The sequence below is a fragment of the Colletes latitarsis genome, chromosome 6, assembly GCF_051014445.1.
Source record: "Colletes latitarsis isolate SP2378_abdomen chromosome 6, iyColLati1, whole genome shotgun sequence".
Lineage (NCBI taxonomy): Eukaryota > Metazoa > Arthropoda > Insecta > Hymenoptera > Colletidae > Colletes > Colletes latitarsis.
The window spans coordinates 25,182,483-25,208,875 of NC_135139.1; the positions used below are offsets into that span (position 1 = coordinate 25,182,483).

General features: G+C 40.7%; 3 protein-coding genes across 12 annotated transcripts in view; 1 reads left to right on the top strand and 2 right to left on the bottom strand.

Moving 5' to 3' along the window:
• Positions 1-249: 249 nt before the first annotated feature.
• LOC143342879 (PX domain-containing protein kinase-like protein) lies at positions 250-5,997 on the bottom strand. Of its 6 annotated transcripts, none has more exons than XM_076767190.1 (9): positions 5,201-5,997; positions 4,772-4,960; positions 4,594-4,690; positions 3,817-4,241; positions 3,568-3,744; positions 3,079-3,489; positions 2,840-2,996; positions 2,720-2,764; positions 1,715-1,829 (listed from the first exon to the last, which is right to left on the bottom strand). In XM_076767190.1, exons 1-8 carry the CDS (start codon positions 5,300-5,302, stop codon positions 2,748-2,750), a joined length of 1,575 nt encoding a protein of 524 aa, XP_076623305.1. In that variant the 5' UTR covers positions 5,303-5,997; the 3' UTR covers positions 1,715-1,829; positions 2,720-2,747. The 6 variants fall into 6 exon arrangements, with proteins under 6 accessions (XP_076623303.1, XP_076623302.1, XP_076623301.1 ...); XM_076767189.1 differs by having other exon boundaries at positions 1,715-1,850; XM_076767191.1 differs by having other exon boundaries at positions 1,717-1,841.
• Positions 5,998-6,089: 92 nt separating this feature from the next.
• Positions 6,090-14,975, top strand: Rchy1 (Ring finger and CHY zinc finger domain containing 1). Of its 3 annotated transcripts, none has more exons than XM_076767206.1 (5): positions 6,090-6,775; positions 10,647-10,964; positions 12,550-12,828; positions 12,920-13,010; positions 13,085-14,975. In XM_076767206.1, the coding sequence occupies exons 1-5, from the start codon at positions 6,593-6,595 to the stop codon at positions 13,129-13,131; spliced, it is 918 nt and encodes a 305-aa protein (XP_076623321.1). In that variant the 5' UTR covers positions 6,090-6,592; the 3' UTR covers positions 13,132-14,975. The 3 variants fall into 3 exon arrangements, with proteins under 3 accessions (XP_076623321.1, XP_076623320.1, XP_076623322.1); XM_076767205.1 differs by having other exon boundaries at positions 6,092-6,775; positions 13,082-14,975; XM_076767207.1 differs by lacking the exon at positions 6,090-6,775 and adding an exon at positions 7,156-7,295 and having other exon boundaries at positions 13,082-14,975.
• Positions 14,976-15,728: 753 nt separating this feature from the next.
• Myb (proto-oncogene like protein Myb) overlaps positions 15,729-26,393 on the bottom strand; it is a 48,327-nt gene continuing 37,662 nt past the window's right edge. For 2 of the 3 annotated variants that reach the window (XM_076767185.1, XM_076767183.1), the window contains exons 4-10: positions 24,339-24,660; positions 23,887-24,220; positions 23,265-23,746; positions 22,862-23,178; positions 22,218-22,307; positions 18,938-19,063; positions 15,729-16,706 (exon numbers count right to left, since the gene is read on the bottom strand). In XM_076767185.1, the coding sequence (XP_076623300.1) occupies positions 16,572-16,706; positions 18,938-19,063; positions 22,218-22,307; positions 22,862-23,178; positions 23,265-23,746; positions 23,887-24,220; positions 24,339-24,660 (1,806 nt within the window). In that variant the 3' untranslated portion in view covers positions 15,729-16,571. The remainder of the gene's footprint in view (positions 16,707-18,937; positions 19,064-22,217; positions 22,308-22,861; positions 23,179-23,264; positions 23,747-23,886; positions 24,221-24,338; positions 24,661-26,393) is intronic. The other variant, XM_076767184.1, reaches the window with a different exon arrangement.

Below are 26,393 nucleotides of genomic sequence, written 5' to 3' on the forward strand. Positions count from 1 at the left end.
GAACTTCGAATTATACGGACCACAACTTCTTTCCTCAATAAATATAGAATTGATTTTATTCCGACTCCACGATCGTAGATTAAACAAATATTCATATTAATCTACGAGGAATAGCTTTTACACGGACGTTTAAAATTGTTACATATGAAAATTCTGACTATATTACATGCTTTCGTTTACGATATTCACAGACAAATCTTACATACACTGTATGTGACATATAGAAATAGATTACGTTCTCGTTTACCACTAATGTTTTTTTTTTTCTTTTTTGATATTCATCAACGAAAAGATCGCATACGTTTTTCCTTGGCACATTTTCTCTCTTTGCAGAAACACGCGTTCTACGATCGATACAAAGAAAGCAACATACATTCTCACGTTTACGAGACGAACGAGGCTCACGGCGACTTCTTAATAGGACTATACATTAATACGTCACACATATCATAAACTTTGAATAGACAGAACGGTATATAACATTAACGAGGCAAAATTTACGTAATACATTAGGTGCTATCACTCTCGACTTATCACTTATCGTTCCATACTCTCTGGGCTCCGTCACGAAAATCGATAAAGCAAATTTATTCGAAATCACGATTGCAAAACTCAGATCGATACAAAGAAATCCTATGGTAATAAAGATTGTACAATCATCATCCTATCTACATACATTGATAATTAAAATGCTGTATCGTTTCACGAATAAAATTGACGAATACAACAAATTTCTCCAGACTCCTAAATATAATAGAGTCGACAGAAAGATTATATTATATTTTATTATTTTTTTTTTTTACTTGAATATACAGGCTGTTCGGTCAACCCTGGGAAAAATTTTAATGGCGGATTCTAGAGGCCAAAATAAGACGAAAATCAAGAATACCAATTTGTTGATCGAGGCTTCGTTAAAAAGTTATTAACAATTAAATTCAAAAACTTCAAATCGTTTTGGAAAAATTATTTTTAGTTGGAGGAGTCAATTACAATCATTTTTGGTGAATAGACATACCCTCGAAATCTTGCGCATTTTCGAGAAAAAAATTTAATACTGGCGAAACTTTGAACGTTAATAACTTTTTAACGAGGCCTTCATCAACAAATTGATATTCTTGATTTTCATCTTATTTTGGCCTCTAGAATCTCCCATTAAATTTTTTCCCAGGTGTGGCCGAACATCCTGTATATATACTTGATTTGTTTAACTTTTGTGCCTCGAATAACACGCATACGATATATATAAAAGATCATCTTTTTAAAAATCTGTCCATGATTCTATTAAACTTTTTATAACCTCAAATCCGACTATGGACGGTGTTTAAAAAAATAAAAATAACAAATAATACTTAAACGTTGCCCATTTCTGACAACGATTCATGCAGCTAATATACATATATATATATAGCATGACTCTGTATATGGTTCTTTGTAAATACACGATTAATGACTATTTGCTTCAGCAACGTACACATTAAAATCCTATGGAATTTAAATCTATAGATCTGTTAAAATCGTGATCAAGTAAAAACTATAAACACCATCACATCCGACTGATAAAAAAAAACAAAAATATAGCATCTTTTGTGGTATAGACCGCGTCGTGCTTTCCCTAGAATAAAAACGTTCAACAATTTCCTTTCGATTATCTACTTTAACGCCTCACGGGTGTCCATTAGCAACTTTCCGAAGACTAGTTTTGTTGAAGTTACAAATACTTCCGAGCAAAGCTGCACGTTCGTTGGTCACCTTCGGGGTGTTGTCGGCGGCACCATTGGATGGTGGCTTCGGTGGTGGTGGAATAGTACCTTTACCGGGAGCTGCGTCACCTTGCGACACATCTACAGAACCTTGAGTTAAATAAACTATAACTTTTTAACGGTAGTTTTACGACATCGCTTGGACACACGAACACATAATATAAATGATGCTAAATTTTTCTACCGACAACACGCGGGGATGGGCACGTTCGGATAAACACGTAATTGAGACTCGCGTAAAGTACTAAATTTATATCTTCGAAGCATGGAATAACTGACGAACAACCTGACATATTGTAATCTGCGACGATTCGCGACGAGACTAACCATTTCCAAGATGTACAAGTATTTGGAACATAACCTAGATTCATCAAATTTCAAAATGCTACTTCGAAGCGTTATCCTCTTACGCGGGAAATGATCCATTCGACAACGAAGACGAACAAAAGTATTTTTAGGCAATAGACTACAAAACAGAGTACAAATTAGTAAGGCATTCGTCATTCGAATACTTTCTCAACTACATTTTTCCCCATCCCTGATTAAAAACTACTATCGGTTCGGAACCAGAGTTGGGCATCAATCCACTAAATTTTCACCAATGATCTATATCCGTGCAATGATCGATCGCGCTATAAACAATTTAATCGGGATTAATCACGATCGGTGTTAATAGATTCCTGAAATTAATAGCTCGCGATGATTGGCGATCAAATTAATCATTAATTCAACATATATAATACAACATCTTGGGATTACTTAAATCGTAATCGACAATTTTGCCTAACGCTGTTCAGAACACATACGCTAAAAATTAATTAGTATAAAAAAAAAGAAAGTCTAACAGAATACCCAGAAAGTGCAATTGGAAAATGCGTATCACTGAAAATGTATCCAAGCAATGGTCAAATGAGATGTATGAGTGGGTATAATTAATGCGGAATGATCGTATGACCTACGTGAGAGAAATAAGCGTAGTATGCGCCATCAACTTTTGTGCCCAGCTAATGTAAAAATCGGGAAGATCGATTAATGTTAGTCATTAATGAAGACGATTCGTAGATGATTCCAATACTTACGGTAAGACGGTGGAGTCAAGGTCCCAACGCTGGTAGCCGTGGACGTACTTATAGGACTGTCCGAACGTTCTGGACTCTTGCCATTCGCTTGCTTCATCCCGTTTGCACCCAATTGATTTGCAGAACGTTGTTCTTGTGCCAGTTTCTGTTCCTTCTTCTACGAGCAGAGAATTACCAATGAATTTCAACTCGAAATATGTTAACGATTCGTTCGTCGACGTTACACTCGAGATATTTACCAATTTCTGTTTCCGTTTCTTCATCTCCTCTTCCGAACTCATCAGCTCCTGAACTTTGACAAGCCTTTTTTGATGCCTAACTACTTTTTGTTCGTCTTTCAGTCTTTGCTCAGCTTTGTTCACCGCTTCGTGTAGAGCTTCTTTTAAATGGCTACTTAATTTGAAGTGCGGTTTCTCCATTGATCCGATGGCTAACGCGGCGCGTCTTGCTGGCTCGAAAAACGGGTGCTCCAACAAATGTAATATCGTTGGCAGATCTTGTTTCAGAGCTTCGGGCGACAAGATCACCTCCAGTAAACTTTTCAGGGTCGCCTCGCAATACGGGAATTCGGAACAGGTTGCTTCCAGAAGCGGCCTCCCGAACGCCATTTCGTACAGCACGTGCCCAAACGAGTAAACATCTACCTGCGTCTGTTTAAAAATAATTGTTCGTTTAATCGTTGGATTATTAAGTGTACGTTTGCATGTAAAATATGATTCCGTTAGTACCGTAGCGTGAAGTTTACGTCTTTGTACAACGTAGGGCCGATAAAATGCAGGCAAGCCTAATAGACCGTTTTCTATATCTAACAATTTCGCGCATCTTTGAGTTAAAAGAATGTTGCCTGTATGTAAATGTCCATAGGGTAAACCCTTATCGTGAAGAAATCTTAAAGCTTCCAAAATCTGAGATAAGAGTTATTTTTATATAAGAACCGTTAGATTCATTATTTTAATACAAAATAAATATCTTCTCACCTGGTAACCATACATTGCAATTTCAGACACTGTCAAAGATTTGGTCTGCTTCGGGTTTCCATACTTTTTTATAAACGGTTGCTTAGGTTTAGTTACGCATAATGTGTCGCGCAGTGTTCCCGTCTGATGGAAGTTTCTTATCGTTAACGCTCCGTTATCAGTCACGTGTTGGTAAACAATTGGTTCTATATAATTATGCTTTAACGTTCCTAGACTTTTAAAAACCCCCTGCATATCTTTGTCCTGTAGATGTTTATCCGGACCGAATTCTACCCACGCGAGCAGTAATTCTTGCTTAGGGTTTTGCCGATTTTTAACTGTATAGTAATGCTTCCTCAATCGCCATCCCATGTCGGGAATGGCCTTAATAACTTCGTAATTGGCATCACTGCGTAAAGCTAGTGACACCTGTTGTAGAGCTATCTCTGAAAAGTAAAATTATTCTTTGAAACATCTATCCATTATATATTTATATGTACTTAAGACTAATTTTCATCTACATTATCGTAGGATAAAACCAGCGCACAAGCTTGCTCCGCATTCCTCAATCGCTCTCAATGCTCTGCCTTCTCTGGTCACTCTTTCCTAATCTCACACACACACACACACACACCCACACACCTTAAGACAAAACCTGCACTTTGCATTCGTCTTGGCAACCGGGCAATCGATTAATTTGCTTTCCCAGTTTGAACAGCCGACTCCAGTCACTCACTTCGTGTATTTACACAACAACACACTCACACTCTAGCTCCACATTATTACATTATTACATACCATGTAACGGGGCTGTGTAATTATCCGGATCTAAGAACTTTTTCATGGGAAGAGACGATGCCAGTATGGGATTCATTAGTATTGTGTTTAAAAATTTCTGAAATCAATAATGAAACATGTTTCTATCGCAAAGCTACATTGTATAATAGTAATGTGTTTATTTTGAGTTGTAATTAACCTGTAGTGCTATTTGACGTTGAGCTATGAAGTCTGGCTCCATATTACCAATAATTTTCTTTGGAGGAAGTGCCAGATCAATGGCTGATATTGATAAAGCTGCATTGAGCTGCACAAAGTCATTGTAGCGTCTGCTGATTCGCCAATAATTTTCTGGAATTGGGCCTCTTTGCGTTTTGATCACGTATTCCTAAATTTGAGACGGAATTTTTGTTTAGACGCGTAAAAGTACACAATGGTTGAAAATGTGTTCAAGCAGTAGTCCGATAAAAATCGGTAAAAGCAAAAGAATAATCGTAAACGGTTATCCAAAGAGCGATAGTGAGCGATAGATCACCGGACATGGTGACAGACGATAGTGAAGCCGGAGATTAAATGACACTTATCGAACAAATTATCAAGGTGTATACGCATTAAGCGTGTATCGTACCGTGTGTCCGTCGATTGTTCTTGCATTTTCTATGACGCTCGTCAGCCTTTCCGTATCATCCAGTATCACTTTATTTATGTATCGAGTCTCAAATAAAGCCATTGATCATTAATCCGACGGACAGCAGAGCCCGTAAGGGGCGAACTGCTCGGAGTGCTCGGGCCTATCACATAATTTCCGCGAGTCGCCATACATAACGCGCTTTTACTTCATTTCCACATCGGTGAACGTATATTTCGCACTTCCTACGAACGTTTCAATGTCAACCGAACAAACACGAGTGTCCCGTTAACGATCGCCGTAATTAAGCGTTACAGACTTCTCGGAACTTAACACCTATCAATTATCATTCGTTATTTCGTCAGACGTCAACCACCCTTTAGCAGTGATACCACGCAAACGGGTGACCACCACAAGGAAAACGAAGATTCCTATAATGCTTTGCGTTTATTATTTTACGTAATTCGAATATCTATGGATAGGAGTTCCAATAATACATACTTGCATTCGATTCTGTACTTATACGACTGACTATCGAAGACAAGCATTGCACAATTGGCTCACTCGATTCTTGCCGTTTAATGGGAAGGTCACCATCCTTGATTACCCCTTTTCCTAACCAATCTACCAACGGGTCTTCAAATCCTTAAAACTTTTGTCCATTGCTCGTCACAGAGTTCGTCGACGCGAACTTTATTACACGAACTAATAGAAACTTCATCGGCGGTTTGCTCGATATCGCGTACCGACGTTCGAACGTTCGCGCCCGAGAACGTAGTACCTCGTTCCGCCGTCGCAACTTCCGGCCACAGTTTCGTATCCTTTTTCCCGACCGTCGTCTGTCGTCGTAATCGTTATACACCGTGGTGACAGTGCAACGAGATTGAGTCGTGTCAGAAGTGAGCGAGTGTCGATCGTTTTCGCGAAATTACCGTACGAAGGCGAGTCCGATATCGACGCGCATCGTTCCGAAACGAGCGCGAGCCCAACGTCGAGCGAAGTCGTCGTTCCGTTCGACGGACCGAACGAGAATCCCGCGATTCTGTGATCGAATCACCGCGAGATTGTTTCCTCGAAGAGCGTTCGTAACGCGGAGAACGGTGTACGCGGGCACGGGGCGACGATGGCACGGCGGAATTTCGTGTTCGCGAACGGCCACGCGAGCCTCGAGACGTTTCCCGTCGGCTCTGGTTAACGTATCCGTGCCCCATTCGCGAGCGATTAAATCGAGTGCGCGACGCGTGCTCGTTACGTACGCGTTCTCCTCCTCTGAATTTTTTGCCAGCCTGCGTTCGTGTCGTCGCCAGCGTGTTAATTAAACAAACAAACTGTGGACCCGGGTGGTGTTAATCGGACACGCTGCGAGAAAATCTGGAAAGGACGCGCGAGTCGATGGGAAAAAGGAGGCGGCGGCGGAGAAAGAGGCAGGAATTTAAGGTACAAGACGACATGGAGAACGACGAAGCGCGATCCGTCGCCGAACGTGCGTCGACGTCCAAGGAGGAATCGTCCGCCCCCGGCACCGCCAACGACAATTACGGCTGCGAGCACTACAAGCGAAAGTCGAAGTTCGTGGTGAGTCCTCTTCTCCGTTCCGCGTTCCTTTCCAGCCGGAACGCCTCGCGTACGCTCGAGCGAGAACACGCTCTGTTTTCGACATACCGATCACGCGGATCCCCGGTGATCACTTGACGTTTCACCCGCGGCGGCTCCCCGACCAATCCACCGAATCCCTTTCAAGCGTATTATCTTTTCGCGCGACCATCTTTCGAACAAGTCCGGTATAGAACGGTGGACGACTCCGTGTCTCGTTAACCCTTCGCTTTGTCCTGACATCATCGCCCGATTCCGCGCGTAATCGCTCGAAATTTCGTCTAATTTTCGTCCGGCGTTAACCCCGACGGAATCGGGACGGTCTAATCGGGAATTCTTCTATGTGAAATGATTAATTTGTCTTTTAAATCGTCGAGTAAGTGACGCACGTCACCAATTGAGGGTTAATTATATTATTAATTCGCGTAACGACGCGTCTGTGAATGTTGCGTGCCGAATCGATGCAAGCGGGGGAATGTTTGCGCCGTGGAGCACGCCGAGGGTTGGTATATTCATTCGTTGCGTTACAGTGTCGCCCATGAATTTCAATCGTATCCCGAATTGATCGAAACACGCCGTAGGATCTACGCGATAAATCTTGACTTTCGAGTTGCCTTAAGTGACGCAATAAAGAGGTAACGCGTACCAGTTCGCGCGTGCAATATTTCCATAAATCTCGCTGTGCTCGGTGTTACCGTACGATCGACGATTGAAAATTTCGTCGAAACAGAAAAAAGGATCGTACGAGATGGCATTACGCGACGAGGGAAAACGAAATTGAGGCTCGATACTTTCGCGGCTATCCTTGAACTTGCCGGGCAATCGATACAATATACGTTTCTAAAACGAACGCGGCCGGTCTTGCAATTAACGACTGATTCCGAAATCGTTCGCGCGCGAGCTTTTTCTATCCCCGTCGCGCGCGTGTACATGTGCACGCGCCCGCGCGTGCATCGTCGACTTGTGTACACAGCAAACAAATCGATGATGTTTAGACGTGTATCGTGCGCGTATAACGAGACGTCCTCTTTCGAAGTGTTGTTTTACCAATTGCCACGATAAAGTCGAGCGTGGCTGGTTACCAGCGGACCAGTACTTCTGCGCCGTCCAAGAAAAGAAGGGGCGTAAATTACGATTTTTCGCCAATCGCACGAACCGAATGATTTTCGTCCGCTCGTCGGGCACGGGTCGCCGCGTGATTTCATTTTTAATATTGTTTACCTGGAGGCATAAAGATAAAACGCCGCGATTTTTGTTCCTCCAATATTGTACACGGTAACACAAGCACGTTGCGTATAATCTAGATAGGCTTACGATTGAAGAAGCCTGCTTACGTTCAACATCGCGGTATTTCGCTCAGCCATTTCGTCTATTTCATTAGATAACGCTTTATGGGTGAACTTTATGTAATAATAACCTCGAACGAAAAAATCTCGTTAGTTTAAACGACGAATCATAGTGATATGGAATGAGAAAAAGTATTGAAAATTATTGATATGGACTTTCATAGTTACAGACATACAGGGTGTTCTGCTAACCATGGGAAAAATTTTAATGGGGGATTCTAGAGGCCAAAATAAGACGAAAATCAAGAATACGAAATTGTTGATGGAGACTTCGTTAAAAAGTTATTAACAATTAAATTAAAAAATTTCAAACCGTTCTGGAAAAATTATTTTTAGATAGAGGGGTTAATTACAATCATTTTTGGTGAATACACATACCCCTGAAATCTTACCCACTTTCGAGAAAAAAATTCGAGAAGGTACTGAAATTTTTAGACGAAATTACAAAATTTCAAATCATTCTAAAAAAATTATTTTCGGTTGCGGGGGTGAATTACAATCATTTTTGGTCATTACACATACCCCCGAAATCCTACGCGTTTTCGAGAAAAAAATTCCTTACCGAAAATCTAATTTGGTGCCTAAATTTTTCGACGGAAAAAAAAAATTTCAAATCGTTTTGGAAAAATTATTTTCGGTTGCGGGGGTCAATTACAATCATTTTTGGTGGATAGACATACCCCCGAAATCCTGCCCACTTTCTAGAAAAAAATTCGAGAAGGTGTGAAATTTTTCGACGGAAAAAAAAAATTTCAAATCGTTTTGGAAAAAATATTGTTAGCTGTGGGGGTCAATTACAATCATTTTTGGTGAATAGACATACCCCCGAAATCTTGCGCATTTTCGAGAAAAAAATTCAATACGAACGGAACTTTAATTGTTAATAACTTTTTAACGAAGCCTCCATCAACAAATTGGTATTCTTGATTTTCGTCTTATTTTGGCCTTTAGAATGCCCCATTAAAATTTTTCCCACGGGTGGCCGAACACCCCTGTATAATAATAACCTCAAATGAAAAAATCTCGTTAGTTTAAACGTCGATTCATATTGATATGGAATGAGAAAAAGTATTGAAAATTATTAACTTTGACCACTTTCATAATTACAGACATATAGGAACGTGTACGAATTATCGACGAACGCGTGCAAAATGGAGGGTAACCGGGAATGAATGGTCGAATTCGAAGGTCGCCTAGTTGTTCATGGAATCGTAAATTCGATGTTTCATAATCTTTCCTATATTGTATCTTATATAAAGTTCTACTGTTGCAAGGATGTAACGAATCAACGAGATTATTTTATTACCATTACATACAATTCGACGATTATTACGTTGTATGTTTGATCGCATTACTGTTTGGCGGTTATGGCAATAAAAATTAATTGACGGTCTCAACGGTAAACGGGCGAACGCTGTTATCGCGTGGAAAAGTTTTATTGAATTGCTATAGTCATGCTGATATTCGGAATAGAAAATATTGGCCGCTCAGAGCCATCGAGCAGCCATCCCCACCAGTTTTAATCTTTCCGCGTTGTATTGTTCACACCCGTGGTTCTCAAACTGTGGTCTGTGATCCCCCAGAGATTCGTACCTCTTTGCGACGCGGTTACATTTTTTAGTTCAAAAATATCTCACGGATTATTGGTACAGGCAATATTTGTTCTGCATTCAGCAGATTCCCGAGTAAAAATCGTCTGGCCCACATGTGGGTCAGCGTACAGCGAACGTGTTAAAAACATCCGTTATAAGGTTCTTTTATCGTCAGTTGAAAAAACACCGAGGAAATTTTTGAAAATTACACTCTCATCGAGGTGGTATTAAGTTTCAAAACGAACGCTAATTTTCGTTCCATATGTTTGTGCATTATTATAGTAAACATCGTAGAAAAAGTTTAAATTAAATATTGAATGAACTATAGTTTCTAAAAGCATACCGATACTAATAATGTTTAGCTACGTAATCATACTATTCCTTTTTATCTAATATTTATTTTGATCTTTGTATCTTTTTATCAAGTTATTGGAAATTTAAAACATAAGTGGCTTACGTTAACTCGCTGATATAGTAACGATTATAACGAAGAAATTTTGTTGACCTCACGCCAAACGGATACCTTAATAAACTGTATATTATTTAATAATAACAAATCATTGAACTGTACCTAAAAATTTTTCTTTCGTTTATTACATATGAAAAATCGATACTCGACGGTAATGTATAAATCGATTCGTGTCGTTAACCTTTTCGATGTAAAGACCGAACGACGCGTTGTCGTGCCCTCTGCACGCCAGCGGGTTTACCGCTCGCGCCAAACGGATTTTCCGAACGCTTATAAGCGCCTGTAACGGTCGAAAGGGTTAAGGATCAAGGACGGATTCATACGGGGACTAATTGGATTATTATCCGAAGCCTTCGAAGGCGTGTGTTCGGACAAAAATTTGAAGAAACACTCGCAATGATTCACTGGACAGATTTGATTAATGGGGAAATACCGTTCGTTTTCAGACGCCCTGCTGCAACAAGGTATACACGTGTCGGTTCTGCCACGACAAGCGGGAGACGCACACGGTCAACAGGAAAGAAGTCACGGAACTGATATGCGTCTTGTGCGACACTCGTCAGCCGGTGCAAGCCACCTGCCAAAACTGTCACTGTCGATTCGGCAAATACACGTGCCTCGAATGCAATCTGTTCGACGACGAGGACAAGAATCAATACCATTGCGACGGCTGCGGGATATGCAGGGTCGGCGGTCGCGACCGATTTTTCCACTGTGCCAAGTGCAACATGTGTTTGCCGATTCAGTTACAAAATGGACACACGGTAAATAACGCGTTACGAAATTCGTGTTTACGCCGTGTAGAAAAAAAATATACACGGTGCTCGGACAACCATGGGAAAAATTTTAATGGGAGACTCTGGAGGCCAAAATAAGACGAAAATCAAGAATATCAATTTCTTGACTGAGGCTTCGTTAAAAAGTTATTAACAATTAAATTCAAAAGTTTCAAATCGTTCTGGAAAAATTTGTTTTAGTTAGAGGGATCAATTACAATCATTTTTGGTCATTACACATACCCCCGAAATCCTACGCACTTTCGAGAAAAAAATTTGAGTAGGTACTGAAATTTTTAGACGAAATTAAAAAATTTCAAATCATTCTAAAAAAATTATATTTAGTTACGGGAATCAATTACAATCATTTTGTGTCATTATACGTACCCCCGAAATCCTACACACTTTCGAGAAAAAAATTCCTTACCGAAAATCTAACTTGGCGCCTAAATTTTTCGACGAAAAAAGAAAATTTCAAATCGTTCTGAAAAAATTATTTTCGATTACGAGGCTTAATTACAATCATTTTTGGTGAATAGACATACCCCCGAAATCCTACGCATTTTCGAGAAAAAAATTCGAGTAGGTAGACAAATTTTTCAACAAAATTGAAAAGTTTCAAATCGTCCTTAAAAAATTATTTTCGGTTGCGAGGGTCAATTACAATCATTTTTGGTGAATAGACATACCCCCAAAATCCTGCGCATTTTCGAAAAAAAAATTCAGTACTGGTGGAACTTTAAACGTTAATAACTTTTTAACGAAGCCTCCATCAACAAATTGGTATTCTTGATTTTCATCTTATTTTGGCCTTTAGAATCCCCTATTAAAATTTTTCCCACGGGTGGCCGAACATCAAGATGTCAATAATCGTCTGAGACACTCTGTATATGTTCGATTTCGCGTGTAAAGTGTGCACGGTTACGAAAGTGTTCGTTTGTTCAGTGTGTGTAATAAATTCATTTACTCTTTGACCACGGATCGCGTATACGTATACAGACGTATCTAAAAATGTCAGGGTCACACCCGAAAATGCTTTATTGAAAAGATATAAGCGTTCCAAGATTTACGAGCAAAATTCGTTGCGCGGAATCGTATGCATATCATAAATTTTCAATGTCGGCTTTCGTTTACGCCTCCTGACCTACGACCATGCTAATTCGACGAACCGGAAGTCTGTATTCTCGCAGCAGGAGGAATTTTCATAAATCATAAATATCTTTGTTACGTACAAACGTTAGTGTTATGGTCCACTTTCATCAAGGTTGAGAAAAGATCATGTAAACATAAATTCCTTGGGTTGAAGTTTTTTAAAAAAACTTGCTGAAAACGATTTCCTTTTGCAACAATATACAGGGTGCTTGACCACCCATGGGAAAAATTTTAATGGGGGATTCTAGAGGCCTGTATGTGCCTTGACAATCTAAACGTTTAAATCAATCAATTTGTATATGCATATTGTATAATGCATGCGTAGTTATTTTATGATGATTAAGTTTTCGAAAGAGTAAGCAATATTGACCGTCGATTTAGAAACAATTTGTTATTATTAATATCTGTTTGAATGTTTCAGTGTGTGGAAAATGTGTCGCACGCAAATTGCCCAGTCTGCCTGGAAGATATTCACACGAGCCGTATACCCTGTCACATTCCAAACTGCGGTCATTTACTGCATCGCACGTGTTTCGAGGAATTGTTACACTCAGGACATTATGCTTGCCCCATTTGTCAAGTATCGCTTCTAGATATGACTGACTTATGGCGATTTTTAGACATGGAAGTGTCGTTGACACCGATGCCAGAAGAGTACAGAGATTACAAAGTCGAGATTCTGTGCAAAGACTGTCACGAAGTAAGCTATATCCGCTTGTAGATCTTTATTAAGCAACACGAATATCGGAAACAATGGTAATCTCCACTGATAAATTATTTGAACGTTTCAGGAATCGACGGTAAAATTTCACGTTGTAGGATTGAAGTGTTTAAATTGTGGGAGTTATAACACTTGCAGGGTCAAAGGCTCCCCTTCACCGGGTAAATATCAATCATTGTAACTTTCTTAAATGTCTACAGTGTCTTCATTTAAAAGAGAAATGAATTTTCAGCAGACGAAGGGAGACGAAGAGAAATCGCCACGCCAGACTCCGAGTATTAAAGAGAAAGAAGATGCTCGATCGTTCCCGAGAAACTGTCGCCCTTTTTGGGCGTTTATAAAAGTACAGTGGAGGAAGGCCTTTACCTCTTTACTTGTTTTTAGTGAATTTACACGTCTTTGTTGATTGTTTTCAGACTTTTCATAGACACTTTTGTTGGAAAGGCCGAAACGAAGTGGCTGGCCCTCGATCAGCGCTTCGTCGATGGCCGCGGAACGTTAGCAAAATCATTGAACATATTTGCGTTGCAGCGTCGAACGTAAATAAAATTGACACGATACGAAACTTGAATCGTCAGGAATACCAAGTTTCTTATCCGCAAAGATTCTCTTCGATAACAGTATTTCGAAATAGATCGGTACGTTTCGTACGTTTGTCTTTCTCGCAGAGATTCACCCATTTCCAAAAATTCTTCTCGCGCTGTTTCTCCCCCCCTCTTTTATATATATATAAATATATATATAGATAGATATGTACAAATATAGAGATTCTTGCACTTCGTGATACGTGACTTTCTTTCGATGCAATCTTTTCGTAAATGCTAACGAACAACCAACGTGTACCGGTAGTACTAGTCAAAAATCAACCCCCCTCCCCCCCTAATCTTTTAGCTATTGTAACCAAGAGCTAAGAGCCCCTCTATAATATTTACCAGACGCATATAGTTTCCCCGATTTTATATTACGCAGCTACTACACGTAGAAATAGAAAACAATGAGATTATTACTAATAAGACGCATTGTATACGTTAAATGGAATGTAATCGCGAGCGCAATTTTCGAAAAGATCGCCATCTAGTCAAGGATCATTCGGGTCTGCTTGATGTGTGACACATTTCTGCATTGAATTGGAAAAAAAAAATGCGCGGGGGAATTTCAGATAGTTGGGTGACGTAAAAGCTGATACATCCGACGTTACCGACGATTGTTTGGGGATTCACAAATCGCGAGCCAGCGAAACGACACGTGCGCGTAATCAGATTTCGCGACATTCATCTATCGAATTTTATCGGGCATTATCACACCGTGTTATTATGATCTAAAAAAAAAAAAAACATTCGTGATTGTACGCTTCGTGATGTTGTGCGTATGTTTAGGCATTTAGTGCACGCGTTTACGAAGACCGCGTCTTGTTTGGAGGAGGGGGTTGTGTCGAACAAAATCCTCGAAGTGTGATTTCGGATAACGAAAAAAAATAAAAAAACGAGAAATATTTATCGAGTAAAGATACACAGAACTATAGTTTCAACTATTTACCGTCGATTCGTCTTGTTAACTTTCTCGACGCTGTTCGAGAATCATAGCTAGTGCCGTTGAATCGTACGTAGACTGTATTCAACGATCGATAGCAACTACGATGCCAGTGACATGCAGGGGTGTTCCTAAAACATTTGGTCGAACGTTATTAGCGTGTGTTGCCAATTTAACCGATGAAAAATTGCCGTCAAATAATGTTTATACGTTTGACTGTGTTTACTCGTGTCGTTAGTCTCCGCTAGCGTACTACTTTCAATATGTAACGATATTTACCCAGTATGTTAGAAGAATACGCCGGTCGAATTGAGCCAAACAATTTAGTAACACCCTCTACACCCTCACGAGAACTACTGTTCGTTTGTTTCTTAACAAATAAGGAATAATGTTACTTGCTTTGACATTTGATAGCACCTCTTCTTCAAAGGAAACGCATCAGATTAATCACGCATTTTTCAACGGGACGATTTTTAATTCAAACATTTTTAATTTGTCGGTTATGTACAACGCGTCGAAACATTTGCGAATGAAGTTTTACTTTGGATTGTTGAATATTGATAAAACGCAAAAAAAAAAAAATAAAAATATAAAAAGCATAGCGGGAGTGTTAGAAAGCGTGTGTATGGAGAGAGAGCCTTAGAATCGCGTTCGACGCTCATTGGATTGTTTGTAAACGTTATTGAATGAACCGTGCCCAGTTTTGCATCGCTGTACGACGATTACGAGTCGCTCCAGTTGTCGTCGGACAATAAATTCTAACAGGACACGTCTCGAAGGGAAACTCCATGGCAGCTTGAATCGGTCAGATACATCCGATATACCTCAATTACGATCGTGAAAAGTTATTGATTATGCTTAGTTGAACTTCTATTCGTACCAAGCTCAATACGTACCAAGCTGATTGCTCACAGCACGTACCTCTTGTCCATTCCATGGCATTCCAAGTTTCGTGAAACAATAACATATGTTGGCGTACACTGAAAAACGAACTGTCGTCATTTACCCATAGGTGACGCAATTAGCACATTTAATTGCGCATAAACCATAGCGTTACACGCGGGAGCACTAATGCAAGGCGCAATTACAATGTCTCTTTTTTGGTGTGATTATCATCACGTCTTTATTATTCAGTTGTAAATTAAATACCAGTTACAAAGGCTCTTTGTACATAACGGCCGCAATAATGCTTTTGTTTTATATTATATATAATATATACTATTGTATCAAATAAACCGGCTATTATTTCGTCTTTTCGTCTTACGTTTTCGTAACGAACGTGACAAGGAGTCGCTACGCTGCGTGTGCACGCGCGCAACAAAATGCTAACTTCATGATCCACATGTGAGTTTTTAATTTTTTTTACATAAATGTCGGGCTCCTCTTGGTCGTTCGAATAAAGAAAATATCGCAAGCGAACGTTCTTTTACTTTGTACGTATCGCGAGGAGCGTGTTTACAACGATATTGGTAAAAGAAAGAACGAATGCTTTACGGGAAGCAACGTATTCGTTTCCCTTATCTGTTATTCGCGAGTAGATGCGGGCGCGCGCCATCTTGTAGCAACTCCTTATCACCCACAAAGAGAAAAAAAAAACAGACGGGTCTTTTTGCTTTGCTTTCGATTCTGCGGTTCGTCCGTGTCTTGTGAAGAACAAACTGCAAACGGAAGCGTATAGATCAAGCACGTGACATTCCCTCTCCTTTTGGATGCAATTTCGGTTGTACCGTGGCGTTCTTTGAAATGCAACTGGGTGCAACGCAGTGTGCATCGGGACATTTGTATCTATTTATGCGAGACACGACCACTTATAACGCGAATAACCTTGTTTCTGCTCGCTCAAAAAGTATAGAAAAAACAAAAAGGCAGTGATAATCGTTTCCGGCGATCTAGCGCGGGATTTGGGTCCGACTGCAGCGACATCTCGCGGTCACGCCATTCGCCAAGAACATGCCCAGATGCACAACGCGTCGTGTGCCAAGTTCCTACGAAATTTTTCTAATAGATTTATCTTTCACGTTTTTGCATCTTCCTTAAAACTCGTCCGACAGATTCGTATTTCGACAGAGAAAAAAAGGCCATATTCCTTAAACGGAAGCGCCGCATAGTTTTAACTACGACTAGTTCAACGTCGCGTGTTTTCCTTTTGTACCACGAAGTGCGACCGAGCCCCTACGGTTGCAGAAAGGCTTTCAGAAATTCAGTGAACGAGGACGCAACGGCAGATACCCATGGCTGCTAAGAAATCGTCGAGCGGCTCGCGTCATTTCGAGCTGATCGCGTGTGCGTCCGCAGGCCACCATTGTCCATTGTGCCTCTAACTGTAGCTGGAACAAACGCGGCGTCGATGTTTTTGCTTAAATCACGTATTACAATATTTACGATTTAATGCACCTTGAGATTCAACGGTCGCGAGCGGCGGGAGTTCACCGTGAAACTCGATGCGTCGCAACAGATGTCTTTCGAGTGCGTCGAAAATACAGGGTGTTCGGCCACACCTGGGAAAAATTTCAATGGGGAATTCTAGAGGCCAAAATAAGACGAAAATCAAGAATACCAATTTGTTGGTGGAGGTTTCGTTAAAAAGTTATTAACAATTAAATAAAAAAATTTCTAATCGTTCTGGAAAAATTATTTTCGGTTGCGGGGGTCTATTGCAATCATTTTTGGTCATTACACATACCCTCGAATTCCTACGCACTTTCGAGAAAAAAATTCGGGAAGCTGTGAAATTTTTCGACGAAAAAAAAAATTTCAAATCGTTCTGGAAAAAATATTTTCAGTTGCAGGGGTCTATTGCAATCATTTTTGGTCATTACACATACCCACGAATTCCTACGCACTTTCGAGAAAAAAATTCCTTACCGAAAATCTAATTTGGCGCCTAAAATCGACGAAAAAAAAAAATTTCAAATCGTTCTGGAAAAAATATTTTCAGTTACTGGGGTCAATTACAATCATTTCTGGTCATTACACATACCATCGAATTCCTATGCACTTTCGAGAAAAAAATTCGAGAAGGTGTGAAATCTAATTTGGCGCCTAAATTTATCGACGAAAAAAAAAATTTCAAATCGTTCTGGAAAAATTATTTTCGGTTGCAGGGGTCTATTGCAATCATTTTTGGTCATTACACATACCCTCGAATTCCTACGCACTTTCGAGAAAAAAATTCCTTACCGAAAATCTAATTTGGCGCCTAAAATCGACGAAAAAAAAAAACTTCAAATCGTTCGGAAAAAAATATTTTCAGTTGCAGGGGTCTATTGCAATCATTTTTGGTCATTACACATACCCTCGAATTCCTACGCATTTTCGAGAAAAAAATTCGGGAAGCTGTGAAATTTTTCGACGAAAAAAAAAAAGTTCAAATCGTTCTGGAAAAAATATTTTCAGTTGCAGGGACCTATTGCAATCATTTTTGGTCATTATACATACCCTCGAATTCCTACGCACTTTCGAGAAAAAAATTCCTTACCGAAAATCTAATTTGGCGCCTAAAATCGACGAAATTAAAATATTTCAAATCGTTTTGAAAAAAATATCGTTAGCTGTGGGGGTCAATTACAATCATTTTTGGTCATTACACATACCCTCGAATTCCTACGCATTTTCGAAAAAAAAATTCGAGAAGCTGTGAAATTTTTCGACGGAAAAAAAAAAATTTCAAATCGTTCTGAAAAAAATATTTTCAGTTGCAGGGGTCTATTGCAATCATTTTTGGTCATTACACATACCCTCGAATTCCTACGCACTTTCGAAAAAAAAATTCCTTACCGAAAATTAATTTGGCGCCTAAAATCGACGAAAAAAAAAAATTTCAAATCGTTCTGGAAAAAATATTTTCAGTTACTGGGGTCAATTACAATCATTTCTGGTCATTACACATACCCTCGAATTCCTACGCACTTTCGAGAAAAAAATTCGAGAATGTGTGAAATCTAATTTGGCGCCTAAATTTGTCGACGAAAAAAAAAATTTCAAATCGTTCTGGAAAAATTATTTTCGGTTGCAGGGGTCAATTACAATCATTTCTGGTCATTACACATACCCTTGAATTCCTACGCACTTTCGAGAAAAAAAATTTAATACGGGCGAAACTTTATAAACGTTAATAACTTTTTAACGAGGCCTTCATCGACAAATTGGTATTCTTGATTTTCGTCTTATTTTGGTCTCTAGAATCCCCTATTAAAATTTTTCCCAGGGGTGGTCGAACACCTTGTATATCAAGCCACGAAGCGACCGGGAATGGAACGGAAATTCGACACGAGAATATCGGATCTCTGCACATCCTGTCCCCCATATGGTACAGTTAATCGATTTAAGGGGGTCCTGTTTGTTTCGACGGGGTAAAAAAAGAAAAGAATCGGCTAAATCGAGACGCATAAGCGCCATAAAAATTTATGTTCGATTCCGCAAGATCGTTAGGTTGGAATTACAATTATATCAATTGCTTTGGCTTTTGTCCTTCGCTTGGAACGAATCTTGAGAATTAGAATGAAAATAGGAACCAAGACTGAGAGAAGGCGAATAAGAGAAAAGAAAGAGAACTCACCTTGGCGCGTTTAACCGGCCTGAGCGGCAGAGGGCTGAGGATACAGCAGGGACTGTCGAACGCGTCGAACGTGATCGCCCTCTTGGCGTTAGGCTTCCGTTGAACGGACGCGAAGTCGTGGGAGGTCTGGAAAGGATAGACACACTAGCTACAGCCGGCGATTAAAAAGAAACCTTGCGTTCAGAAAAATGCCTGATCGAAGAACATTTGCGTTCGAGAAGTACGCCCTAGTAAAGGTCGAGCGAAACGTCTCGCGTCGAAGTCGCTCGACAGACTGACGAGAACCGCGAGAGAGGGGGAATTATAGACAGAGACGGAAACAGATGGGACGTGTCGAGACAGAGAAGAACAGAGAGGTTACGGGGGAAGGGGTTTGGGGAGCTTACTTCGCAGAGACTCACGGGACTGCATCCGTGCTCGTCCTTTGCAACGTTGTTTATGTTTTCTCGCCGGGACACACGTTTCGCACGCTCGTTAAACGAACCTCTGCCCACTTTTTCATCGTGGATTGACTAGGCCTTTTTTTTTGCATTCTTTTCTCTTTTTTTTTTTTTTTTGCACGGTTGCAAATCGGTTTGAAGAAGCGTCGTCTCGCGACCGCTGGAGCCGCCGCACAAATTGTCTTTGGACTTGTATCGGGACAGGAGTCGAGGGATCGAGGATGAGGAGGGTACTTTGGTACGCTAGGCCAGGCCTGTATACAAAGGGATGTTATACGTTCGAGTTAGTTGTAAACATGCGGCAACTCAACGTTATTTACGAAAGGAATAAAAATATATAAATATATGTATATATTAATATGATAATAAATATTTAAAGAAACTATACTTTCTTCTTCTTCCTTCGATGCATACACTTGTATATACAGGCTATTCGCGAGAATACCAGCCAGTATTCTTCTTGTAAATTTCACAAGTTTTACTGTCTTTTGTAATCGACATAACGGTCTGGCAACACGTTCACTGATAGGCCCAACTGGATACGTGTTAATTGAATGAATATAAAACGTCGGTACAGACCATTATGTTGGTTATAGGATGGCTAGTATTTTCGCGAACATCTTGTACATGTACACATGTACACATATACACATATATCGTCGTGCAGAACACGATCTGAAGATCGTATGGAGAACGAAGGGTGTCACGAAGATATATACTTTGGAATCTACACGTACGTACACATTCCACGCCGCGACGGGTCATCGGTGACCCATTCACCAAAAGCAAAACATTTATCTTTTTACACTTTTCCGTTTGGTATCTAACTAAAAACTTGGAGGACGAAAGCGAGACTGTACGGTATCTAGTACGGCGTGTGATTTCATGTGTTTCTACAGGGTGTATCCAAACGAAACGATAAGTATAGTACGTCCTATAAAATTTAGTTGATATCGTTGGTCCAGATTAACCAACCAGAGGGGTTAATGATTGCATATAAATTCGTAACGCGATTCGTTGCTATTTGTACATGTGAATAGTAATTTGTATAAATTTTATATTGTTTACATGTATTTTGGAAATAATGCCAATACGGTCCTGCCGTAATTGCGTGATTCTATTCGTATTAGCTTAATCAATTTCATGGGGCGTATTATAGTCTGTGCTCTGGCAAGAAACGTTTACGTTTGTAAATTCTAATTAATAAATACTATCTATTCGACGTATCTATGGTTCTTAACCTCTTAACGTTCATGCCCGAGTCTGACTGCTTTGAAAAACGATATTTGTTTAATTCAACGGTTTGAGGGATGATAATGTTTTCCTTCAAATTATACGTTAGATACAACATTGTAATTAACAAAAACTACATTTTTAGAAACAAATCCAATAAAGAAAACTGATCATTCTTGGTTAACCCGAAAAATATGAGCGTTAAGGGGTTAATGACAACAGCTTCTTCAACATTCACAAGGAAAGAGTTTGATGCAAAGTTGGTGGTAAAAAAAGATTTGCAAGTTAGCTGTTATGCTTAGAAACATTCTCAAAAATATTTATAGGTTAGAATGTATGATAAATTTTCAGCAAAGTTTATTCAAGGAACCATTTATGAAGATATATTTACTGGAACTTTTGTATATATAATTGCATTTCTTAGCAGAATTCTTTGATACACCCTGTATGCGTTAATGGAGCTATTTGCTTCTCGAGTAATTCTGTGTCAAACAAGTTGAACTGATTTTTAAGAAAAAGCTATAGTAACGTTGGCTTATTTGTTAAAGATGATTCTCTCTGTACCACGATTATACGTGATTGTTGCAGCACCCTGTATATTTCTTAGACTATTAAATAACACACTAACTTAGTAAGTTCACCGGGTTGAATGCTTCCAGTTCACTTCGTCCCCAAAGTATCAATTAATGTACACGAATAATTTACACGAATTAAAACGTCAACAACAAAAGAAAGAAAAAAAAGATAATGAAAATTAGTCCGATACTCATAACCGTAATTTAATTCTCAGCGAAATTGATCGAAGTTAGAGTAAGCGATTCAGGCAAACAAAAACGAAACAATATCGACCGTACATCATCGACTGTATGCACAGCATCAGAACATCGTGAATTTTCGTTCGAAATAAAACAGTACGGATGCATCCAATCTGAAGGAAACACCTAAACGACGAAAGCTCGACCGCGATAAAAATGTATACACGCATTTAATAACTTAAGTACACGATCGATGCCTTTTAACGAGGCTTTAACCTCTGCGAATAATAATAAAATAACGTGTAACACGTTTTCTAGCTCCATGATCGTAAAGTTAGACAACAGCTTCAGATCGTTAACGCTACATATAAATAATTTAACAGGAAAAGCATTATACGCGCCATTGAAATAAGTTAATGTATAAATAAATCAAACGACATTCACGCCGTTCAGGTTAGTCATGTTACTTTACACTTAGAACTTAAAAGAAAAAAAAAAAACGCTAATAATCTTTGGATTGGACGATACCGTGGCGACAAGGACAGATAACGAGGTTATGATTTTTCCCGCGCCTTGGTGTTCAACGTTTAGTCATAAATTAGTTACGAAAAAAAAAAAAAAAATAAAAATAAAGGGAAAGGATGGAAAGAAAGAAGCGACGAGGCATAACATTATTAAGAGGCAGGCATAATTAAAGTACTAAACGAGGGATAAAGAAATAACGAGTGTTAAACTAAGAAAGTTAGAAAAGGCCGGCTAGCGTGTCTAAAGGCGATTGGTACGGGAATAATACCAGGATAGGGCTGGCTGTGTTTGAATCAAATTTTGATTATGATGGACGTGGTTCTCTACCTTCACGGGACTAGTCCCTGCTGTTAAGAAACTATCCTCCAACGCCATGGATGCTGGTGAAAACAATACCGACGTGTCCAAACTTTTACTCTGCAAAGAGACAAGACAATCGTTTGGTAAACCGATTCACTCTCGTGCAAGGCGATTAATAAATACGTGCCAATACATCGGAGGCTGAATCTACACACTGAACGAACGAATAACGTTACAAATCTGTATTTTTTGAAAATAGGTGCACAGACTTCGTTCGTATTCCGTGAATAAAAATAAAATCACGGAGATATTCTTCGGCATGTAGCGAAGGTTAAATAAGGAATGGCTCGCACAGAACGAAATACGATACGTATCTTGTGCCACGGTGAACGTGTTAAGTTACCGCAACTTACAAGTGGAGCCCACGGGTGTGGAAATCGCTTTTAAAATCACACAGTATAATTTGTAGCATACAGATAGTGTGATAAGAGTCCTTCGAAAATTTAGAGAATTTAAGTAACTCTTTAAAAAATTTATAGTATATTCCTCCAATATTTTTTATTTGTTTTAACGTGTAGATTCACTTGCTGAATTATTGCTACGCACTTAATTGAATCACCCCATCGAACACTGTGATAGATAACAAGTATGTACGTCAATTCCCAACTTACCGGTGTTTCTACAACGAAACTCATTTCTGAATTATCCTGAGAAGCATTCGCCCAGGCTTGACAGAGTGCTTTGCGGGCTCTCTTTCCACCGGGGGCGCTGTTCTCCTTACCCCGTCGTCGTATCGTGCTGTAACCGGAGTCCTGAAGGATGGCACTGGTCCCAGCTAAGCTCTCGCGATCGGTTTCCTGTTTGATGATCTCGGTTAGAGCATCGAGACGACTGGGGGTGGCAGGTAACTGAGTAGTCGCGCCGCTACGCCGCTCCAGCTCGGCCAGAGCGTTCTTGAACGGCGTTGGCGTCCTCGGCGTGTTGCCGTCTGAACAAATTAATGCACAAAAAATAATAAAGCAAGACTCGCGCAAAAACGTTAATCAAAAGTTTCATTAAGAACGAATCGATTACCATTCTGACTTCGTCGAAAACCAGTGGGCTGTGGTGTGGTAAGGGGACCAGGACTGCTTCCCTTAGGAGTACTCGCCCGCGGCCAGGAAGATGTTTCAGGGCTCAGACTGTTCAAGAACTGCGACGGACTAAATGGCAGTTGCTTGATAGGAGTGGATGGGGTATTGTCGCCAGTTTGCTGTTGTTGCTGCTGATGTTGCTGCTGCTGCTCCTCTTGTTGCTGCTGCTGCTGCTGCTGCTGCTGATGGTGCTGCTGTTCTGGCTGATGTTGGGTTATAATGATATAATCCGACTGGTTTCCACTGTCGGGAGAGCCCGTTCTCTGCTGGTGAGTATTTTTGCGTCGACGGAGAATCGGAGGTGGACTGCTTCTCTCCTTCTCCGCCATGTCTGATATCTCGTCCAAGTCTGGCATAGGCATTAGTCTTATCTCCGAACTTCTTGAACTGGTCGGTTCACCTTGTATTTGCAAATCAAAATACCTGCCGAAAGGGGTGCACTTGTAAAATAACCTTTCCGTTATCATGTCGTTTTCTAGCCATATATAAGTTGTTACACACTTTCCAGAGTGGATTAATTATAGTTAAAGGGTTACGTTTGATTGCTGACGGCGAGAACATACTTGGTAAACGGCGAGATCGATTCAGTCTTGACTCTAGTAGACGAGGTCCCTTGTTTCGAAGGGGATTGCAGCCGAGAATCGGTGTTGTGCGTACGTTGGTTGAGACTGAGGAGACCTTGGTAGGTTTGACTGTTCTGTTGATGATTGTCCCAGGCCCTGGTCCAGTCCAGCTGGTCGATGTTCAGAGTTTGGGCCTGCACGTTCGTCAAAGACGTTGCGTTTTCATTGCTAGTCGATGGTGGTTTCAAGCGACCGTGACTAGAGACGTCCTCGTCCGTGCAACCAACATCTTTTGACACAGACGACGATTCTGTGGCTTTTCTCCTACCCCTTCCTGTTGAAAATCGCTATCGTTATTCGTTTGATCCCTCGAGTGAAGGCTAAGCGACGAATTAATAAGATATTTATTTTATTTGCTACTTTTTCCTGCTCGATCAAGAAATAAATCAAACCTCTGGATCCGGTAATGGACCTCCCCTCCTCCGACTCGTACTTCCTCCTCATGGTGCTGTTCCAATGATTCTTAATCGCATTGTCGGTCCTTCCCGGCAGCAATTTGGCGATTTTTGCCCACTGATTACCCACCCTGCGATGAGCTTCGACGATGATCCTGTCTTCCACCTCCGTCCACGCGGTCTTCTTGATTCCCGGATTCAAGTGATTGTGCCATCGTTCCCGACACTGCTTACCGATACGACCCTTCAGATGCCGTGCAATTAACGTCCACTTTTTGGGGCCGTATCGTTCCACTAATTCCACCACTGCCTCATCCTCCTGTAAGCATCGCCATCGGTAAGGGGAAACCGTTCCATTTATGGGTCTCGAGCATTCGCGACAGCCATTCGCCATGAATAGGGGTTGGTCCCTAAATACAGGATGTTCATCCTTGGGAAAAATTTTAATGGGGGATTCTAGAGGCCAAAATAAGACGAAAATCAAGAATACCAATTTGTTCATGGAGGCTTCATTAAAAAGTTATTAACGTTTAAAGTTCCGCCTGTGAGACGGCAACCAGCGTACAGCTGCGTGCGCGCGACAGTGGTTCCCACTCAGAAAACTGTAAGGCTGTCGATACGGTAGTAAGCAGAGTTTCTCATGCTGCGTGAGAACCACCATCCCGCGCACGCAGCTGCTCGCAAATTGCAGAAACGTTAATAACTCGTTAACGAAGCCTCGATCAACAAATTGGTATTCTTCATTTTCGTCTTATTTTGGCCTCTAGAATCTCCCATTAAAATTTTTCCCAGGGTTGGTCGAACACCCTTGTATAAAAAGCTACCTTTCTAAACAGTTTTTAATAATATTCGATATCCTGTCGCGAATGAAATCTGATCGAATGTTAGTAAATTCCTTCCGTGGATGGTTTATCCACCTGAATGACCGAAATTGACCGTTGCGAGACGTTCAGGCTCGTAAGTGGCACAGAAAAACGCTGGACGTTGCGCCGGGAGAGGGGCAACGAAAGCCTCTCCGCCGACACACGAGTCCACCCATCCCCGGGGTGAGTCTCGCGAGTAATTTCTCCCGGTCCGTGGAGTCGCGAGGAGGTGGAGAACGAGGCGGTAGGTCGAGAGGAAGAAAAGGAACGAGTGAGATGACAGGACACGCCGAGAGATGATCGTCGCGGGAAGAAGGGACTGTGGAAGATGGCGGGAAAGAGCGTACCGGCGGCAACGAGGACACGATGGGTTTCCGAGCTCCCATACCGACGTATCAGGTGCACACCAACGCGGATCCTCCATGAGCGTCGTGTACACGCTCGGCGCGTTCGTTACACGGGGAGCGGCTTTACTTGCCCTTGGCTGTTGCCAAGTGCATTGCCACGACGGCGACGACGACGCAGCATCTCCGCGGCTACGCAGACTCTTTTTCTTTATTGCATACCCCACCGAGGCGACCGTGGAGCCGTTCGTTCGTTTCTTCGTTCGCTCGTTCGTTTTGCGTCCTACGTGTAGGCGTACGTGAGGCTGGGCCGTTACGAACTCGGAGTCTCCTCGGCCGGTTGGGACTGCAAGGGCCCCGGGCCTCGCGCCCCAGAACCTTCCAGGATCTCTCGTCTCGTATGCACGCGTTATACCTTTTTTTTTTTTTCAGTTTTCTTTTAACGTTTAGGACCACTCCCGGGAGATTTTTTTTTTCTTATTATATACACAAATTTTGTTTTTCATGTACGTTTATGAGTAAGGAAACAATCGTATACGCATATTGTATTTTTTTTTTTTAGTCAAATTCAATAATAAATGTGAATATTCTTCAAAGTATACCTCTTTGGTAACTTTCATTAACGATGGATCAAATCTGGAGAATTCTCTGTATCGTTTGTTCTTCTTTTTTGTTCAATGTTCCTCGTTGCATGTATCTTTCAACCTCAAAATTTATGAGTCCTGTACAGATTTATTTTCCTCAAACATCTCTCACCTTGGGATTTTTTTTTTAACTCTTCAGTGGAAAGTTCTGTTAACCATATATGGGTGACGCGGAGGTCAACGCGTTAATCCCAATAAAAT

Excerpts from the sequence above, each read along its gene's own strand:
- LOC143342879 (XM_076767186.1), bottom strand. The coding sequence starts at position 5,302 with ATGGCTTTATTTGAGACTCGATACATAAATAAAGTGATACTGGATGAT. Across the intron at positions 4,961-5,200 it reads GAACAATCGACGGACACACG|GAATACGTGATCAAAACGCA; the intron begins GTACGATACACG and ends TCTCAAATTTAG. Across the intron at positions 3,490-3,567 it reads GACGTAAACTTCACGCTACG|ACGCAGGTAGATGTTTACTC; the intron begins GTACTAACGGAA and ends ATTTTTAAACAG.
- Rchy1 (XM_076767205.1), top strand. The coding sequence starts at position 6,593 with ATGGGAAAAAGGAGGCGGCGGCGGAGAAAGAGGCAGGAATTTAAGGTA. Across the intron at positions 10,965-12,549 it reads AGTTACAAAATGGACACACG|TGTGTGGAAAATGTGTCGCA; the intron begins GTAAATAACGCG and ends TGAATGTTTCAG. Across the intron at positions 13,011-13,081 it reads CAAAGGCTCCCCTTCACCGG|CAGACGAAGGGAGACGAAGA; the intron begins GTAAATATCAAT and ends ATGAATTTTCAG.